Source organism: Pongo pygmaeus, chromosome 12, assembly GCF_028885625.2.
Source record: "Pongo pygmaeus isolate AG05252 chromosome 12, NHGRI_mPonPyg2-v2.0_pri, whole genome shotgun sequence".
Taxonomy (NCBI): domain Eukaryota; kingdom Metazoa; phylum Chordata; class Mammalia; order Primates; family Hominidae; genus Pongo; species Pongo pygmaeus.
Window position 1 is genome coordinate 107,991,545 of NC_072385.2, and position 21,277 is coordinate 108,012,821.

At 47.0% G+C, this 21,277-nt stretch overlaps 1 protein-coding gene across 2 annotated transcripts in view; it reads left to right on the forward strand.

Moving 5' to 3' along the window:
* The window catches only part of KIF3C (kinesin family member 3C), a 52,959-nt gene extending 33,473 nt beyond the window's left edge, over positions 1-19,486 (forward strand). Inside the window, exons 6-8 of one of the 2 annotated variants that reach the window (XM_054475781.2) lie at positions 17,200-17,308; positions 17,787-17,959; positions 18,193-19,486. In XM_054475781.2, the coding sequence (XP_054331756.1) occupies positions 17,200-17,308; positions 17,787-17,959; positions 18,193-18,286 (376 nt within the window). In that variant the 3' untranslated portion in view covers positions 18,287-19,486. The remainder of the gene's footprint in view (positions 1-17,199; positions 17,309-17,786; positions 17,960-18,192) is intronic. The other variant, XM_054475782.2, reaches the window with a different exon arrangement.
* The last annotated feature ends 1,791 nt before the right edge of the window (positions 19,487-21,277 follow it).

Here is a 21,277-nt window from a genome sequence, read left to right on the forward strand (position 1 = left end):
GCCAGGCTGGTCTTGAACTCCTGACCTCAGGTGATCCGCCTACCTCAGCCTCCCGAAGTGCTGGGATTACAGGCGTGAGCCACTGTACCCAGCCTTATTTCTTTTTTTTTTTTTTTTTGAGATGGAGTCCCGCTCTGTCCCCAAGCTAGAGTGCAGCGGCACGATCTCGGCTCACTGCAACCTCCACCTCCCAGACTCATGTAATTCTCTAGCTTCAGCCTCCCGAGTAGCTGGGATTACAGGTGCACACCACGACACCCAGCCAATTTTTTGTTTTTGTTTTTGAGATGGAGTCTAGCTCTGTCATCAGGCTGGAGTGCAGTGGCACGATCTTTGCTCACTGCAACCTCCGCCTCCCGGGTTCAAGCGATTCTCCTGCCTCAGCCTCCTGAGTAACTGGGATTACAGGCGCCTGCCGCCACGCCCAGCTAATTTTTGTATTTTTAGTAGGGACTGGGTTTCACCATGTTGGCCAGGATGGTCTCAAACTCCTGACCTCGTGATCTGTCCACCTTGGCCCACCAAAGTGCTGGGATTACAGGCATGAGCCACTGTGCCCAGCCTAATTTTTATATTTTTAGTAGAGATGGGGTTTTACCATGTTGGCCAGGCTGGTCTCGAACTCCTGATCTCAAGTGATCCACCCACCTCGGCCTCCCAAAGTGCTGGGATTATAGGCACAAGCCACCTCACCTGGCCCCCACCTTTCCTCTCTGTGATTCTTCCCACTGTCCTTGAGCAGGGAAAGTTGTGAAAAGAGAAAGAGTCAGTTCTTTGCCACTGGAAAACTGGAAAACTCTGGTTTTTCCTCAGAAGCGATTTGCTTTATTTTTACTTATTTTATTTTATTTATTTTTTGATACAGAATCTCGCTGTGTCACCCAGGCTATAGTGCAGTGGCATGATCTCAGCTCACTGCAACCTCTGCCTCCCAGGTTGAAGCAATTCTCCTGCCTCAGCCTCCTGAGTAGCTGGGATTACAAGCACCCACCACCATGCCCGGCTAATTTGTTTGTATTTTTGGTAGAGACGGGGTTTCACCATGTTGGCTAGGCTGGTTTTGAACTCCTGACCTCAAGTGATCTTCCTGCCTTGGCCTCCCAATGTGCTAGGATTTACAGGCGTGAGCCACCGTGCACATCCAAAAACTATTTGCTTTAAATTTACCTCCATAGTGTTAAGTTGTATTATTTTGCTGCTGTTGTTGAGATGGAGTCTCGTCTGTCACCCAGGCTGTGGTGCACTGGCAGCATGATAGCTCGCTGTGTTGCCTGGGCTGGTCTTGAACTCCTGGCTTCACGCTAATCCTCCCACCTCAGCTTCAAAGTGCTGGGATTACAGGCAGGAGCCACTGCATGCAACTGGCCTTAAATTTTATTCTTTTTATTTTTATTTATTTATTTTTTTTGAGACATTCTCACTCTGTCACCCACGCTGGAGTGCAGTGACACTATCTTGGCTCACTGCAACCTCCGCCTCCTGGGTTCAAGCAATTCTCATGCCTCAGCCTCCCAAGTAGCTGGGATTACAGGCTTGAGCCACCGAACCTGGCCTTAATTTTATCCTTTATAAAGGGACTACCCTGACCAAGAATTGAACCCAGGCTGCAGCTGTGAAAGGACAGGATTTTAACTACCAGACTATAAAGTAGAGCAGCTTTTATAGTGTTTTCTTTTCCAAGATTCTTTGCAAAGAATTAGTCCTAACACACACTCATTATACCCATTAATTTAAATCTGCATATAGTTGCTTCCACATTGCATTTGTAAGTTTGTGTTGGCAACTCTTCTACATGAATACCAATTGGACAGTGTTCCCTTAAAATTTTTTTTTTTTCAGATGGAGTTTTGCTCTTGTTGCCCAAGCTGGAGTGCAATGGTGTGATCTCGGTTCACTGCAACCTCCACCTCCCGGGTTCAAGTGATTCTCCTGCCTCAGCCTCCTGAGTAGCTGGGATTACAGGTGCCTGCCACCACGCCTGGCTAATTTTTGCATTTTTAGTAGAGACGGGGTTTCGCCATGTTGGCCAGGCTGATCTTGAACTCCTGACCTCAAGTGATCCATTCACCTCAGCCTCCCAAAGTGCTGGGATTACAGGCGTGAGCCACAGTGCCCGGCCTCCCTGAAATTCTTATATTGAAAATTTAAAGCTATAAATAGATTTACAAGGTTTTCCGAAATTATGGTTAAGTATATTCATAACTTAACCATGCTATTTTATACAGAATATGTTTGTACCTGTTCAGAATAAAGACCAAGTACAACATATGTACAGAAAATATGCAAATACATCTGGGTAGGGTAAAAGGCAATTATAGGCCGGGTACAGTGGCTCATGCCTGTAATCCCAGCACTTTAGGAGACTGAAGCAGGTAGATGGCTTGAGCCTAGATGTTTGAAACCAGCCTGGGCAACATAGTGAGACCCCATCTCTACAAAAAAATACAAAAAGTTAGCCAGGCATTAGCACATGCCTGTACTCCCAGCTACTTGGGAGGCTGAGGTGGGAGGATTGCTTGAGCCTAGGAGGTTGAGGCCTCACTGAGCTGTGATTATACCACTTCACTCCATCTAGCCTGGTCAACAGAGTGAGACCCTGTCTCAAAAAAAAAAAAAAAAAAAAAAGGCAATTATGATTTACCAATGTTCTCTACTACACTTAAATACAAATTTTATGAACAGTAATTACAGAATGCTCTAATATAATAAAGAATCCCAAGAAATAAATTACTTCAAAACAGTTATTAAGAAATATCAGGTAGCTGGGCACGGTGGATCACACCTGTAATCCCAGCTACTTGGGAGGCTGAGGCAGGGGAATCGCTTGAACCTGGGAGGCAGAAGTTGCAGTAAGCCGAGATCATGCCATTGCACTCCAGCCTGGGCCATAGAGCAAGACTACATATCAATAAAAAAGAAAGAAAGAAAGAAAGAAAGAAAGAAAGAGATATCAGGTAATCAAGAACATATTCTTTTCTTTTTCTTTTGTCACTGTCCACTTTGCTATGTCTGATGACTGCAATTTGCAGTATTTAATATTTATTTCAGAACTTTAAAAAATACAAAAATAGAAAAGGCAAGTAAAAAATGGTTCCAGGATTTTTTTTTTTTTAGATGGAATTTTGCTCTTGTTGCGCATGCTACAGTGCAATGGCGTGATCTTGGCTTACCCCTACCTCTGCCTCCCAGGTTCAAGCGATTCTCTTGCCTCAGCCTCCTGAGTAGCTGGGATTACAGGCATGTGCCACCACGCCTGGCTAATTTTGTAATTTTAATAGAGACGGGGTTTCTCCATGTTGGTCAGGCTGGTCTCGAACTCCCGACCTCAGGTGATCCGCCCACCTCGGCCTCCCAAAGTGCTAGTATTACAGGCGTGAGCCACCGCGCCCGGCCAGTTCTAGGATTTTTTATATGAAACAAGTTTTTAAAATTACTCTTTTTAAAGCCAACATAAGATGGTTAGAATAAAGTAAAAACAATTCCATGGTAATTGAAATCCCAGTTGTGATTCTGACTTAGCAGAGAGAGCCTGGTGGAGCACAGTAGGGGGCAGGGAGCTGCTGGCCTGGATCTCTGAGGTCATCTGCCCCATGTCCCTCATTTCACTGAGGAAGGTTGAGGGCAGGGAGGTCCTTGAACAAGGCAGCTTTCCTCATTTCAGGAACCACGGGGTCTGAGGCTGCAGCTGTGAAACAAACTTCTCCACTCCCCAGAGAAAAGGTCCTTTCTTCAGCATTGGATCCCACTACTTGCCACATCACTTAATTAGGGCTAAAAAACAAACAGAAAAGTTATTTCTCTCCAAAGCATATTTAACTAATTAGGGCGTTGTTCCATTTGCTCAACTCAAGTGTGGAATATTTTGCTTTATTTCGGCCTGTGGTATTCTGGGGATGAGAACACTAACAGCTGCTCAAAGTGAGAGGAAAAAACATTGTTTGTAAGCAATTACCTGAAGTCACGCTGTCCCATTAGAAAGCTTCTGTTCGAAAAACATTCTCCCTCCGCCTACTCCAGCTCAAAGCATCCACCCCACCCTCTGACCGGTGCCTCTCTCTCAAACAAGGAGGTGTCAGGCAACTCTTGAGAAATATCCCTAATCAACTTATTTTGGAAGTTTAGCCCTTTCTTTTTTTTCTCTACCATCTCCATGTAGCCATTAGTTGATATAAAATAATATAAGGTGAGGTGCCTTCCACAGTCATAATCTTGTATAATATTAAAGTTACTTTAAAAAACATTTTTGCACTGGCGCAGTGGCTCACGCCTGTAATCCCGGCACTTTGGGAGGCCAGGGCGGGCAGATCACCTGAGGTCGGGAGTTCGAGACCAGCCTGACCAACATGGAGAAACCCCGTCTCTACTAAAATTACAAAATTAGCCAGGTGTGGTGGCATATGCCTGTAATTCCAGCTACTTGGGAGGCTGAGGCAGGAGAATCGCTTGAACCCAGGAGTGCAGTGAGGCAAGATTGTGCCATTGCACTCCAGCCTAGGCAACAAGAGTGAAACTCCATCTCAAAAAAAAAATTTTTTTTTTTTGCAACTAGGTCTAGCAATAAATATTTTACAAGTACAACGTTTTATTTTTAGTTTCTCATAATAGACTGTCGCCTAGGCTGGAGTGCAATGGCGTGATCTCAGCTCACTGCAACCTCCGCCTCCCAGGCTCAAGCAATTCTCCTGCCTCAGCCTCCCGAGTAGCTGGGATTATAGGCATGTGCCACCACGCCCAGCTAATTTTTGTATTTTTAGTAGAGACAGGGTTTCTCCATGTTGGCCAGGCTGGTCTCGAACTCCTGACCTCAGATGATCCGCCTGTCTCGGCCTCCCAAAGTCCTGGGATTATAGGTATGAGCCACTGTGCCCAACCTAGATTTTAAAATTTTATTTAATTTTTATCTACTTTTTTGAGACAGGGTCTCACTCTGTCACCCAGGCTAGAGTGCAATGGCATCATCTTGGCTCACTGAAACCTCTGCCTCCCAGGCTCAAGCAATCCTCACACCTCAGCCCCTGAGTAGCTGGGACCACAGGTACATGCCACCAGGCCCAGTTAATTTAATTTTTTGAGACAAGGTCTCACTCTGTTGCCCAGGCTGGAGTGCAGTGGCACAATCTTGGCTCACCTTCTTGGCTCAAGTGATCCTCCCACCTCAGCCTCCTGGGTAGCTGGGACCTCAGGCTTGTGCCACCATGCCTGACTAATTTTTTATTCGTTTTAGAGACGAGGTCTCACTACATTGCCCAGGCTGGTCTTGAACTCCTGGACTCAAGTGATACCCCCATCTCAGCCTCCCAAAGTATTGAGATTACAGGCGTGAGCCACCACACCTGGCCTAGACTTTATTTTTAATTGTGTTTAGGTAAAATTGTCTTCTTCTTCTTTTTTTTTTTTTTTTTTTTTAAATAGAGACAGGGTTTCACTATGTTACCCAGGCTGGTCTCAAACTCCTGACGTCAAGCAGTTCATCCACCTCAGCCTGGGATTATAGGTCTGAGCCAGCCCCACAAAATTGTCTTCTAAAGGGTTATATATGTGACAGTATCCATACCCTGTGGTTTATGGTACACAAAATTCTATTGTAACTTTAGCCCTTTGACCTTTGTAACCCCAGCCACCCTAGATTCTTTTCTTTCTTTTCTTTCTCTTTTTGAGACAGGGTCTCACTCTGTTGCCCAGGCTGGAATGCAGTGGCACAATCATGGCTCCCTATAGCCTTGACCTTCTGGGCTCAAGTGATCCTCCTGCTTCAACTTCCCGAGTAGCTTAGACCACAGTACAGACATGGACCACCATACCCAGCTAAATTGTTTTCATTTTTAGTAGAGACGGGGGTCTCACTATGTTGCCTAGGCTGGTCTTGAACTCCTGAGCTCAAGTGAACTCCTCCCAAAGTGCCAGGTTACAAGCGTGAGCCACTGTGCCCAGCCCCTAGATTCTTTTTAAAGGCATCGTGGTGCAGTAGAGAGAGACTAGACTTTGGATTTAGAACATTCTGAATTTGGCCAGGTGTGGTGGCCCACGCCTGTAATCCCAGCACTTTGGGGGGCTGAGACGGGCAGATCACCTGAGGTCAGGAGTTTGAAGCCAGCCTGGCCAACATGGTGAAACCCCATCTCTACTAAAAATACAAAAACTAGCCGGATGTGGTAGTGGGCGCCTGTAATCCCGGCTACCCAGAGGCTGAGGTAGGAGGAGAATCACTTGAACGTGGGAGGCGGGGGTTGCAGTGAGCTGAGATCACACCACTGCACTCCAGCCTGAGCAGCAGAGCAAGACTCAAAAAAAAAAAAAGAACATTCTGAATTCTAGCCCCTGCTCTGCCACTTACTAGTGGCCTTGAGTAAGTTTTTTGTTGTTGGTGGTGGTGGTTTTTTTTTGAGATGGAGTCTCACTCTGTCGCCCAGGCTGGAGTACAGTGGCGTGATCTCAGCTCACTGCAACCCCCCACTCCTGGGTTCAACCAATTCTCCTGCCTCAGCCTCCAGAGTAGCTGGGATTACAGGCATATGCCACCACGCCTGGCTAATTTTTGTATTTTTAGTAGAGATGGGGTTTCAACATGTTGGCCAGGCTGGTCTCAAACCCCTGACCTCAGGTTATCCGCCTACCTCAGCCTCCCAAAGTGCTGGGATTACAGGCGTGAGCCACTACACGCCCAGCCTTAAGTAAGTTTTTTTAACCTCTCTGAACCCAAATTTCTTCATCTGTAAAGTGGGGATAACAATATGTACCTTGCAGGACTGTCAAGGTTGAAATGAAATAATGTAAGGTTTCAGGCCTGTGCCTGGTAGAGAGGAGATGATCAATGAAGAGTTGCACTCATACTGATAAACCAATAGTCTAATTATGGGGACTCTGGAGAAACCAGCCTGCCTCTATCCCTTAGAAGTGCCCTACAAGGGCAGTTTGACTTTATGTTTTTGTTTTAGAGGTTGATTTTTTGTTAAACTGCCTCTGGGTTTATTTTATTTATTTATTTATTTTCATTTTTATTTTTTTGAGACAGAGTTTCACTCTGTCACCCGGGCTGGAGTACAGTGGCACGATCTCGGCTCACTGCAACCTCCACCTCACAGGTTCAAGCGATTCTTGTGCCTCAGCCTCCTGAGGAGCTGGGATTATAGGGGTGCACCACCATGCTCAGCTAATTTTTGTATTTTAGTAGAGGCAGGGTTTCAATGTTGGCCAGGCTGGTCTTGAACTCCTGACCTCAGGTAATCCATCTGCCTCGGCCTCCCAAAAGTGCTGGGCTTACAAGTGTAAGCCACCTCGCCCAGGCTCTGCCTCTGGGTTTAAAGAGAGAGTGTTTCTTGCTATAAATAGAATCAGGAAAGAAAGTTAAACTGGTTTTGTAACAGAGGCAAAGTTCACCCCAGTAAGAACATTCCTAGCTCTGCGTTGAGTCCCTGGATTTCTTCACAGACCTGTGAGAATTGAAGACAATGTGAAGCAGGGAGCAGTTGCAGCTTCCCAGGCAGGTCGGGGACAGCATGGAGGGGAAATGGGAAGGCTGAGAGTTCGGACCAGCAGGGCAGTGGAACAAGGTGGACAGATGGCCTGCCAGGACAAAGCAGCCAGATCGAAGAGGAAAGCCTGATTGTCAGTGTTGAACGCACAGGAAGGAACTAGAAGGAAACACACCCGATGATGTCAGATGCCTGCTTTCAGAACAAGAGGGGGAGGCCAGCCGTGGTGGCTGACACCTGTAATCCCAGCACTTTGGGAGGCCAAGGCAGGTGGATCACTTCAGGCCAGGAGTTCGAGACCAGCCTGGCCAACATGGAAAACCCCATCTCCACTAAAAATACAAAAATTAGCCAGGTGTGGTGGCTCTCACCTGTAATCCCAGCTACTTGAATCTGGGAGGCAGAGGTTGCAGTGTGCCAAGATCTTGCCACGGCACTCCAGCCTGGGTGACAGAGTGAGGAAGGGAGGGAGAGAGGGAGAGCAGGAAGGAAGGAGAGGAAGGAGAGGAAGGAGAGGAAGGAGAGGAAGGAGAGGGGAAAGGCAGTGATCAAACAGCCAGGAAAGGGAATGGTGTCAACCCCTGAGATGGAGCTGAGAGATGACTTTTTAATATTAAAGGGGAAAAAATGATAGTAGCCAATTACGGAGGGACGGTCCTAGGAGAACGCGTCAGATGTACTGCACGCAGGATAACTGTGGTTGTGGGGCCCTGCTGGGAGGAGTGCTTAAAGGGAGGGGTGCATAAACGCAGACCCAGGCCTCAGCTCCGGGCTGCCAAAACCTGCTTCCTACAGAGGATCAATCATGGAAAGTAGGCCTGGGGCAGAAGAGGGAGTTGATGGGAAGGTCGGTGCCCCAATTACAGACTCCCTTCCCCCAACCCTTCTCTCCCACATGCCACCCAGAATAGCCCTGGCATCTTTATTGGGTCAGGCTGCCAATTTGCGCTGATCCTCTGCTCACCCAGCCCTGTCCCTCTGTCCTGTTCCCAGGCCTGAGCTTTCAAAGGCACTCACTGGCCCATCTGTTCTGGCCCAGTGTCCTCCTGAGAGATGATACTAGAGTCCTTGGGGGGAACCCCCACCCTTGGCATAGAATGAGGTGTTGCCCGATTCAAACATTTCACAAAATAATTTTTTTTTTTTTTGAACTCAGACTCACTCTGTCGCCCAGGCTGAAATGCAGTGGCACGATCTCAGGTCACTGAAACCTCCACCTCCCGGGTTCAAGCAATTCTCTAAGTAGCCTCCTCAGTAGCTGGGGTTACAGGTGTGTATCATGCTCAGCTAATTTTTGTATTTTTGGTAGAGAGGGGGTTTTACCAAATTGGCCAGGCTGGTCTTGAACTCCTGACCTCAGGTGATCCACCTGTCTTGTCCTCCTAAACTGTTGGTATTACAGGTGTGAGCCACTGTGCCCAGCCACAAAATAATAATATATATATTTTTTGAGACAGAGTCTCGCTCTGTCACCCAGGCTGGAGTGCAGTGGCATGATCTCTGTTCACTCAACCTCCGCCTCCCAGGTTGAAGTGATTATCTCACCTCAGCATCCTGAATAGCTGGGACTACAGGCACATGCCACCACACCCAGCTAATTTTTGTATTTTTAGTAGAGGCAGGGTTTCATCATGTTGGCCAGGCTGGTCTCGAACTCCTGACCTCAGGTTATCCACCTGCCTCGGCTTCCCAAAGTGTGGGATTACAGGCGTGCAGTGAGCCACCATGCCTGGCCAATAATAATAATTTTAAAAGGAGTATATGGGAAGATTCAGATTCCTAGTCCCTCCCTAACTGCATGAACTTGGACACAAAAGGCGCTGCACCTCCCTGAGCCTCAGTCTTCTTTGCTCTATCCACACCTCCGGAGGTTGTTAAGTTCAGATGAACTGTGTAGAAGCACGTTGTAAATAAGTTGCCGTTTTCCTAATTTTCCCACTCCCCTCTTAGAGGGGATGGCTTTGCATTTCCAGCAGCGTCTGCAGCAGGACTGTCTCCTTGCTGCCACTGCCACTGAGGCTGCCTCTCCTCACGGGCACGCCTCCCGGCATCCTGTAAGCTCAGCTGCAGACCCAGCTGGGGCTTCTGGAGCCTTATCTTTCCTTGTTTTCATCTATAGAGAGGGTCAGCAGGGACCACTAATGGGGTACGGCACCTTTTTATATGCATCATAAACTAAACCACAAGAATGTTATTTCCCATCACTGCCAGCTGCAGAAGGCAGCCATTGTTCTGTGGGCCCCTGCACAGCTTGTTCTGCTGTTCAAGGACAGCATGTCCTAAGCTTTGAGTTACTCGGCCTGTTTCTTCTCCTCTTCCAGCTGTCGCCTTTTGACTTTTATCCTTGCTCATTTCATTCGTATCCCCACTTGAAATTAGCAAGTGAAATTGAAAATAAATCATAATCATAGCTGCCATGTGTTAAGCCCTGTGGCGGGCATACTGTGCTAAGTGCTTGTCTTGTTTAATCTCAGAAATTCTGTATGATAGGGATGATATATCTGAGGCTCAGAGATAGTAAGCCACTTCCCCAAGTAAAAGAGCTTGAAGGGGCAGAGCCAGCATTCAAACCCAGGTCTGCCTTACTCCAAAACCTGTGTTCTTTTATTTTTTAAAATGGAAGTAGCTTTCTTGTTTTCTTTCCTTTCTTTTTTCTGTTTGTTTTTGTTCAGGGTAGTAAAAGTATTTTAGTAATCCATCACACTCACCAAATTGCTGAAAGTAAAAAGCACTCAATGAGCTCTCTAGGATGTAGACCAATGGAAACTTTCAAGTATAACCACTTTGAAAAGCAATTGACAATATCAAGTAAAGCTGAAAATCCACATACCCTGCAATGCAACACTTCCATTCCTGGATCCATACCCCAGGGAAAATGTTAAATATAAGCATGAAAATACCTTTAGAAATGTTCACAGCAGCATTCTTGACAAAACTGGATGGGCAGGCATACAGATACGTATTTCCTGTAGATGTTTGAACTAATTAATTAGATATAAAGTTATACATATTCATTGTAAAAAATTTTTTGAGATATTGCAGAAAGGCAGAGAGAAAATAAAAATCACCCATAATCACACATTTCAAAGATTATAACTGTCAACATTTTGTTGAATATCTAGACTTTTTCCTAAGCAGACACACACACACGGATTTCCTTAAAACTGGCCAGGTGTGCTGGCTTATGCCTGTAATCCCAACACTTGGGGACACTGAGGCTGGGGGAATCACTTGTGGCCAGGAGTTCGAGACCAGCCTGGGCAACATAGTGAGACCCCCCCCCATCTCTACAAAAAATTTAAAAATACAAACAAAAACTTCATCTTTTTATTTGTTCTTTTATTAGTATATTGTGGCAGTCTTTTTGCATCTACACAGAGCCACACACAAAGTTTTTTGTTTTTGTTTTTGTTTTTTTTTTTTTTTTTTTTGAGATGGAGTCTTACTCTGTCACCCAGGCTGGAGTGCAGTGGCGTGATCTTCGCTCACTGCAACCTCCGCCTCCTGGGTTCAAGCGATTCTCCAGTCTCAACTTCCCGAGTAGCTGGGACTACAGGTACATGCCACCATGCCTGGCTAATTTTTTTTTTTTTTTGTATTTTTTTTAGTAGAGATGGGGTTTCACCATGTTAGCCAGGATGGGCTCAATCTCCTGACCTCGTGATCCCCCCACCTTGGCCTCCCAAAGCGCTGGGATTACAGGCGTGAGCCACCACGCCCGACCGAGCCACACAAAAATTTGACTACATAAAGTTCCTTCATAGGATTGAATAGTAATGTAACTGGGTCCTAATAATTTAACCAACCCCATTTTGGTTGTTTCTAATTTTTTGCAGTTGTAAATAATGCTTCAGGGCGAGGCACAGTGGCTCACACTTAAAGTCCCAGTGCTTTGGGAGGCTGAGGTGGAAGGATAGCTTGAGGCAAGGAGTTTAAGACCAGCCTGGGCAACATAGTGAGACCCTGTCAAAAAAAATAACAAAATTAGCCAGGTGTGGTGGCACCTGCCTGTAGTCCTATCTACTCAGGAGGCTGAGGCAGGAAGGCTATATGAGCCCAGGAATTTGAGGCTGCAGTGAGCTATGATGTTGTCATCACACTCCAGCTTGGGTGACAGAGCAAGACTCTGTCTATAGAAAAAAAAAAAGCTTCAGCAAATAGCCCTGCATGTAAATTTTTATCTTCACCGCTGATTATTTGCTTAGTGAAGTTCCTAGGAGGAGAAATTTGGGTCAAAGAATATGCATTTAAAAATTTATTTATTTATTTATTTTGAGTCTGAGTCTCACTCTGTTGCCCAGGCTGGAGTGCAGTGGTGTGATCTCAGTTCACTGCAACCTCTGCCTCCCAGGTTCAAGTGATTCTCATGCCTCAGCTTCCCAAGTAGCTGGAACTACAGGTGTGAGCCACCATGCCTGGCTAATTTTTGTATTTACTGTAGAGACGGGGTTTCACCATGTTGGCTAGGATGGTCTCGAACTCCTCACCTCAGGTGATCCACCCGCCTCGGCCTCCCAAAGTGCTGGGATTACAGGCATGAGCCACTGTGCCTGGCCATAAACTTTTTTTTTTTTTTTTTTTTAATTAGAGCTGGGATCTTCTCTCTGTAGTCCAGGTTGGAATGCAGTGGCTATTCATTGGCACAATCATAGCATGCTACAGCCTCAGACTCCTGGCCTCAAATGATCCTCCCACTTCGGCCTCCCAAAGTGTGGGGATTACAAGCCTCAGTGTCTGAGGCTGGCCTGTTTGTTCATTGTTTAAATAACAGCTCTAAGGCCAGGCGCGGTGGCTCACGCCTGTAATCCCAGCACTTTGGGAGGCTGAGGCAGGCAGATCACGAGGTCAGGAGATGAAGATCATCCTGGCTAACACGGTGAAACCCTGTCTCTACTAAAAATACAAAAAATAAGCCAGGCGTGGTGGTGGGTGCCTGTAGTCCCAGCTACTTGGGAGGCTGAGGCAGGAGAATGGCTTGAATCTGGGAGGCGGAGCTTGCAGTGAGCTAAGATTGCGCCACTGCACTCCAGCCTGGGCGACAGAGCGAGACTCCATCTCAAAATAAATAAATAAATAAAAATTTTTAAAAAACAGCTCTATTGAGATGTAGTTGACCTATCATAAGTTCACCATTTTAAAGTGTACAATTCAATGGACGTTTTTTTTAGCTCTACTGCTTAATAATGTAGTGGATTTTAGTATATTCAGAGTTGTACAACCTTCACCACTATCTAATTCCAGAACATTTTCTTTCTTTTTTTTTTTTTCGAGATGGAGTCTCGCTCTGTCTCCCAGGCTGGAGTGCAGTGGTGCGACTCGGCTCACTGCAACCTCTGCCTCCTGGGTGCAAGCAATTCTCCTGCCTCAGCCTCATTAATAGCTGGAATTAGAGGCATGCACCACCACCCCTGGCTAATTTTTGTATTTTTATCAGGGAAAGAGTTTCACCATGTTGGTCATGCTGGTCTCGAACTCCTGACCTCAAGTGATCTTCCCGCTTTGGCCTCCCAAAGTGCTGGGTTTATAGGCATGAGCCACCACGCCCGGCTTAATTCCAGAACATTTTCATCACTCCAAAAAGAAACCCTGAACCAATTAGCAGTTACTCCTCATTCTCCTCAAAACCCCTTTCCCCAGACCTAGACAACCCGCCAATCTACTTTCTGTTTCTATGGCTTTACCTATTCCAGATATTTTATATAAATGGAATCACACAATATGTAGTCCGTTGTGACTGAGTTCTTTCACTTAGCAAAATGTTTTCAAGGTTCGTCCATGTTGGAACACTTAGCAGTACTTCATTCCTTTTTATTGATGAGTAATATTCCACTCTATTAATATACCACATTTGGTTTATCAACACATCAGTTGGTGGACATTTTCATAATTTCCACTTTTTGGCTATTATAAATAATGCTGCTATGATCATTTGTGTACAAGTTTTCATATGAATACATGTTTTCAATTCTCTTGAGTATATGTCTAGTAGTGGAAGTGCTGGGTTATATGGTAAGTCTGTTTAACTTTTTTTTTACATTCTCACTAATAGTGTATGAGGGTTCCAGTTTCTCTACATCCTCACCAACATGTGTTACTGTCCGACTTTAAATTATAGTCATCCTAGTGGATCTGAACTGGTATCCATTGTGGGTTTTTTTTTTTTCTTTTGAGACAGGGTCTTACCCTGTCACCCAGGCTGGAGTGCAGTGACGTGATCACGGCTCATTGCAGCCTTGACCTCCCAGGCTCAGCCTCTTGAGTGGCTGGGATTACAGGTGTGTGCTACCATACCCTGCTAATTTTTTAAATATTTTTTGTAGAGACAGGGTCTTGCTATGTTGCCCAGGCTGGACTCAAATTTCTGGGCTCAAGGGATCCACATGCCTCAGCCTCCCAAAGTGGTGGGATTACAGGTGTGAGCCACCGCACCCAGCCACCACTGTGGTTTTGATTTAGATTTCCCTATATGACTAATAATGTTGAACATCTTTTCATGTGCTTATCAACCATTTGTATATCTTCTGAGAAATATCTATTGAGATCCTTTGCCCTTTTTTTTTTTTGAAACGGAGTCTCGCAGAGTCTCACTCTGTCATCCAGGCTAGAGTGCAATGGCGTGATCTTGGCCTACTGCAACCTCTGCCTCCCGGGTTCAAGCAATTCTCCTGTCTCAGCCTCCCAAGTAGCTGGAATTACAGGTACATGCTGCCACGCCTGGCTAATTTTTTGTATTTTAGTAGAGACGGGGTTTCACCGTGTTGCCCAGGCTGGTCTCAAACTCCTGAGCTCAGGCAGTCCACCTGCCTTGGGCTCCCAAAGTGCTGGGATTACAGGCGTGAGCCATGGTGCCTGGCCCTGGAGTTTCAGTTCTGTTTCATTAATCTATATGTTCGTCTTATGCAAGTTCTATAGTATCTTGGTTACTATAGTTTTATAATAAGTTTTGTTTTGTTTTGTTTTGTTTTTGAGACGGAGTCTCACTCTGTCGCCCAGGCTGGAGTGCAGTGACCAGATCTCAGCTTACTGCAACCTCTGCCTCCCGGGTTCAAGCAATTCTCCTGCCTCAGCCTCCTGAGTAGCTGGGACTATAGGCGTGTGCCACCACACCCAGCTAATTTTTGTATTTTTAGTAGAGACAGGGTTTCACCATTTTGGCCAGGCTGGTCTCAAACTCCTGACCTCAGGTGATCCTCCCGCCTCGGCCTCCCAAAGTGCTGGGATTACAGGCATGAGCCACCACACCTGGCGCTTTGTAATAAGTTTTGAAACTGAGAAATGTGAGGCTTCTAACTTTGTTCCTGTTCATTTCAAGCCTGAGTTTTTAACCATTTTATTATACTAACTTCTATGAAGAAAAATAGGCTGGGTGGAGTGGCTCATGCCTATAATCCCAGCACTTTGGGAGGCTGAGGCAGGAGGATTACCTGAGGTCAGGAGTTTGAGACCAGCCTCGCCAAGATGGTGAAACCCCCCGTCTCTACTAAAAATTAAAAATTACTGGCCAGGCGCAGTGGCCTATGTCTGTAATCCCAGCACTTTAGGAGGCTGAGGTGGGCGGATCACGAGGTCAGGAGATCGAGACCATCCTGGCCAACATGGTGAAACCCCGTCTCTACTAAAAATACAAAAATTAGCTGGATGTGGTGGCATGCACCTGTAATACCAGTTATTCGGGAGGCTGAGGCAGGAGAATCGCTTGAACCAGGAGGTCGGAAGTTGCAGTGAGCTGAGATTGTGCCACAGCACAATCCAGCCTGGTGACAGAGCTAGACTCCATTTCCAAAAAAAAAAAACCACACAATGAAGGCTGGGTGACGTGAGACTCTGACTCAAAAAAAAAAAAAAAGAAAAACAGCCAGGTGCAGTGATTCACATCTGTAATCCCAGTACTTTGGGAGGCCAAGGCAGGGAGATCACTTGAGGTCAGGAGTTCGAGACCAGCCAACATGGTGAAACCCTGTCCTCTACTAAAAATACAAAAATTAGCCGGGCGTGGTGGTGTTCGCCTGTAATCTCAGCTGCTCAGGAGGCTGAGGCACAAGAATCGCTTGAACTCAGGAGGCAGAGGTTGCAGTGAACTGAGATCGCACCACTGCACTCCAGCCTGGGGGACAGAGCAAGACTTTGTCTGAAAAAAAAAAAAGTATATAAAGCTACAAGCTAAAGTGAGACTGGATTTCATTTCAGCCTTCAATCAGTCCTTTCTACTGCAGAAACAATTTAAAGCAACAGGAGTGAAGATATTAATATGTACCTCTTTGTGTTACACAGTGGTCTCCACTTATCCACGGGGGATGCTTTTTTTGTTTTGTTTTTTGTTTGTTTGTTTGTTTTTGAGACGGAGTTTTGCTCTTGTTGCCCAGGCTGGAGTGCAATGGGGCGATCTTGGCTCACCACAACCTCCGCCTCCCAGGTTCAAGCAATTCTCCTGCCTCACTCTCCCAAGTAGATGGGATTACAGGCATGCACCACCACGCCCGGCTAATTTTTTGTATTTTTAGTAGAGACAGGGTGTCTTCATGTTGGTCAGGCTGGTCTCGAACTACTGACCTCAGGTGATCTACCCGTCTCGGCCTCCCAAAGTGCTGGGATTACAGGTGTGAGCCACCGCACCTGGCAGGGGATACGTTTTAAGACCTCTAGTGGATGCCTGAAACTGCAGCTAGTACCAAACCCTATATATGCTGTGAGGTTTATTTTAAATTTTATTAATTTTTTTAAATTGTTGTGGGTACATAGCAGGTGTATATGTTTACGGGGTACATGAGATGTATAAGGCAAAACAATTATAACAATATACTCTAATAAGGCCGGGTGCAGTGGCTCCTGTCTATAATCTCAGATCTTTGGGAAGCCAAGGCAGGCAGATCACTTGAGGTCAGGAGTTCGAGACCAGCTTGGCCAACGTGGTAAAACCTCATCCCTACTAAAAATACAAAAATTAGCCGGATGTTAGGCCGGGCACGGTGGCTCACGCCTATAATTCCAGTACATCGGGAGGCTGAGGTGGGTGGATCACCTGAGGTCAGGAGTTTGAGACCAGCCTGACCAACATGGAGAAACCCCGTCTCTACTAAAAATACAAAAAATTAGCCAGGCGTGGTGCCACGTGCCTATAATCCAAGCTACTCGGGAGGCTAAGGCAGAAGAATCACTTGAACCCAGGAGGTGGAGGTTGTGGTGAGCCAAGATCATGCCATTGCACTCCAGCCTGGGCAATAAGAGCAAAACTTCATCTCAAAAAAAGAAAAAATAAAATAAAGTAAAATTAGCCAGGTGTGGTGGTGCATGCCTGTAATCCCAGCTACTCGGGAGGCTGACACAGGAGAATTGCTTGAACCTGGGAGATGGAGGCTGCAGCGAGCTGAGATTGTGCCACTGCACTCCAGCCTCGGTGAGAGTGAGACTCCATCTCAAAACAACAACAAAAACACAATATACTCTAATAGAAGTGATGCAGGTGTGGTGTCTGTCTCTCGAAACATCTGATTGTACTGTACTTGCCTATTTTCAGACCACAGTAACTGAAACTGTGGAAAGCGAAACCACGGATGAGGGGGACAACTGCACTAGCTTCAGTTGTCAAGCTGTATTAGAGCAAGAAGAAGAAAATTCCAGAACTTGCAGTCTGCAGGGCCTCCTAGCTGAATGATATTTAGGTCCTCGTGATGTCATTTGCTGTTTGTGTTCCACAGAAATCCTTTCTAATATAGCCTCTTCCCTACAGCAGTAACAGCCAGATGAAGAAGCGGCCAACATCTGCAGTGGGCTACAAGAGGCCTATCAGCCAGTATGCTCGGGTTGCCATGGCAATGGGGTCCCACCCCAGGTACAGGGTAAGAAGCGGAGAGGGGAGAAAGAGCCTATGGGAGGAAGGCCGGGCAAGGTGGCTCATACCTGTAATCCCAGCACTGTGGGAGGCCGAGGTGGGTGGATCACCTGAGGTCAGGAGTTCGAGACCAGCCTGGTCAACATGGTGAATCCCCGTCTCTACTAAAAATACAAAAATTAGCTGGGTGTGGTGATGGGTGCCTATAGTCCCAGCTACTTGGGAGGCTGAGGCAGGAGAATTGCTTGAACCTGGGAGGCGGAGGTTGCAGTGAGCCAAGATTGCACCACTGCACTCCAGCCTGGGCGACAGAGTGAGACTCCGTCTCAGAAGAAAAAAAAAAAAAGAGCCTATGGGAGGGAATGCTCACAGCCTCTGCTTCCCCTAACCACCTCATCAGCCGTGCTACACCCAAGACTGGCTGAGTCCCTAGAAGGCACAATGACCGGGCACTGCTCAAGCCTGGCATGATATTCCCACCACAGGCTGAAAACATAATGTTCCTGGAGTTGGACGTGTCCCCTCCAGCTGTCTTTGAGATGGAATTCTCTCACGACCAAGAACAAGACCCTCGTGCGCTACACATGGAGAGGCTCATGCGATTGGACAGCTTTCTGGAAAGACCTTCCACGTCTAAAGTCCGAAAGTCCAGATCCTGGTCAGTACCTCCATGGTCCAAGGCAGCACTGGACCCAGGAGGCAGGGGAACTGCAGGGGCTGGGTGATGCTAAAGAGGGTTTTGCTGGTACCCAAAGGGCAGGAAGGGCAAGGGGTGACTGGGGATGTCAGACGGATTCCTGCAGCAACAGGATGGGGCAAAGGAGAGGACTCACTTTCCTGTTTCCTGCATTTCGCTAACCTCCCCTTTCGCCTGCCTCGTCTCCCCTGCAGGTGCCAGAGTCCTCAGCGGCCTCCACCTTCCACCACACATGCCTCCCTGGCCTCTGCTTCTCTGCGCCCTGCAACAGTGGCGGACCATGAGTGACAACCATCACGTCAGGCTGCCCATCCAATAGACTCCTGGGATGGGGCAGCCAACCCTGGCTCATCTCATCTGCCGCTTGGTGCGTGTGCGTGTGCGTGCATGTGCGTGTGCGTGTGTGCAGGGGTGAGAATCTGGCAGACGGTGCCTCTGCCTGCTCTTCTTCGCCTCCTTTATTTAATTCATGTTATTTATTCGCGGAGCTCAGTTCGTGTTGGGGAGATGCCCTCGCCTGAGCTGTCTGGGCCTACCATGGTCACTGCATAGCCTCTTTTTCTTCTGACTTGAGAGCTCCCGCAATCAGATCTCAGGCATGTCCCCCTGTCAGCTGCCTCCAGAAGGGAAGGTAGCCAGTGCCTGAGAAGACAGTCCCTTTTCTACCCACCGCACTCCATAACCTCCATCTTCTCCCACACTGATGGCGAGCAGCCCCTGAGCACTTTCTGGGACTAGGAGACTGCTTGGTATTCCCTGAGGACAAGAGACATCCTGACAGTGTTGGGCATCTGCTCCCTGTGGACACAGCCCCACTCTCCACTTTCTGAGCCTCAGACAACCTCATTCAGCCTCTTGGGCTCCTTTTCAAGGACATTAATAACCTCACCAACCTAGCTCATGCCCTTCAGCTTTAACAAGAACTCACGGCTTCCCAAACTCTGCTTTCTGCCCACCTTGGATGGGAACTGTGGACCAACCAGTTACCATCACCTTGGAACCTGCAGGAAATGGAACAGCAATTGAGACAACTGGAACAGTCATCAACGGAAGTCCTTCCACCAGATCCCTTTGTTTCTGTCCCCTCCGAGGAGTTATTTTGATCGACAGGCCCTCAAGGCAACTCCCCATTTTCAAGAGGCTGCTCCTGCCTGCTTTGATCATTTCTCCCTGCAGCTGCCTAGACCCCGTTCACAGTGAGAGGAGTCAATGTCATTCTACCCGTGGCTAAACGAAGATATTAACGTCTATTGCTTTTTCCCTTCATCTGTCACAGGAAACAGAAGCCCAGGCACAATCTTTTCCAGCTTTGCCTGTTACCCCTGTTTCTGAATTGCATCTTTAAGGTATTATTTTGTTGAAAATAGATCCTTTATTCACTAGTTACGCAAATTGGTTCCTAGGGGGATACTCCTTACCTTCCTTTGTGATGATCCAAAATGTCTCCAGGTATCTCAAGTGATAAGTAAATTTCTACAAAAAAAAAAATGGTTAATGTTCATTGACTGGCTTTTTAAGTGTATATTTTGGTGGAGGGGTGAAAACGTAATAACGAAAGCAAGCGAGTGAATTAGAATTTCAAAGCGCCCTAATAGTGTGAGTTTCTAGTTCCTAGAATATGAAGAGTGCTGTCGTTGGGGTGAAACCGAGAGACTGACAGATCTGCCTGAAATGGGGGGTGTGGGAGGTGGTGGCGGGGGTTATTCTCTTTCCTTCAGGAAATGAACCCTTCTTACATCATTCAAGTTCTGCTCTGAGGATCAAGCTTGGGTCTGATTTAACTCAGCGACACTGTCATTTCTGCTTCATTACTGGACTAGAGGGTTGAGCCACCCACTTGCCATTTGCTCCTGTCCTTCCAGGAAATCACAATTTTCATCAGAGCCCAAGAGATTATTTGAGACTCAGGATTCAGATCAGAGGTTCGACTGTGGCTGGGACAGGAGTTGTGTGTAGAAATTCACCAGGTGGCCTGAGCGCAGGGGGACCTCCAGGGCTGCGTTGAGCAGCCTCTCCCACTGACCTCTTTCTCGTTTGTGGACGAAGCAGCACGTATCACCCCATTCATCACTTGGACACATTGCCTTTGCATTGTCTTGTCACTCCTCCCTCACAGTCTTATAGCACAATATACCCAAATCAGCACCCCCAGTCCGAGGGCTGGGCCCAAGGTATGGTCGGAGGAGGAGCTCCTGCCTGCGGTTTTGTGTACGTGTGTATGTGTGTGCGTGTTTGTGTGCGTGTTTACCTCCACAGGGGACACTCTACACTCAGCGTAAGATCTGCTGGGAACAGGGCCACCAGGGTGGCTGGATCTCAGTCTCTCTGTCTCTCTTTTTCTCCTTTTCCTTTTGGTGTATCAAATATTTGATTGACAAAGTAAGGGCCTTGATTAGGACCAAATTCTCATGTGTGTTGCTATGGTCTTTATTTAGGACAACAGTTAACAATGCAGTGGCCCATTCTTGTCACTCTACACATATGACTATACGGGACGTATGTAATATATAAATATATATATAAAACATTCCCCTCTGTCCCCTTGGCTTAGGATGGAGGCCTCTCTGTTGAGCTGAAATGCACCTGCAGCTGGGTGCTGCCAGCAGCTTGCAGGCCCCAGCCCTGTTCCAATCAACGCAGTTGACAATAAAGGAATGAGTATCGTCACGGACTTGACTGCCTCACTTCTCTTCCCTTTGTTTCTTCCTACTTTTACTCCCTCCCTTTTTCATTTTCTCCTTTCTCTCTCTTCCATGTTTTTCCAGTAGGGGCTCAAGAGTATATCAGCCAGACACGGTGGCTCACACCTGTAATCCCAGCACTTTGGGAGGCCCAGGCAGGCAGATCACCTGAGGTCAGGAGTTTGAGACCACCCTGGCCAACATGGTGAAACCCCATCTCTACTAAATATACAAAAATTAGCCTGGTGTGGTGGCACACACCTGTAATCTCAGCGACTCTGGAGGCTGAGGCAGGAGAATCACTTGAACCCTGGAGGCAGAGGTTGTAGTGAGCTGAGATTGTGCCACTGCACTCTAGCCTGGGTGACAGAGCAAGACTCCGTCTCAAAAAAAAAAAAGAGTATATGGACTCCAGCTGCAGTTATCAGCACTTTGGAAAAGAACTGGTTGCTTAATAAACAGAGATCTGTTTGCCCAATAGGGCTGGGGAGCAGGTCCCAGGCACTAGTTGGAAGTCTGTGCTGGGGCTATGGCAGCAGCTGTTTGTGTTCTAGGCTGGTCATCCCCAACCAGTTAATTCTGAGCGACTAGCAGATTT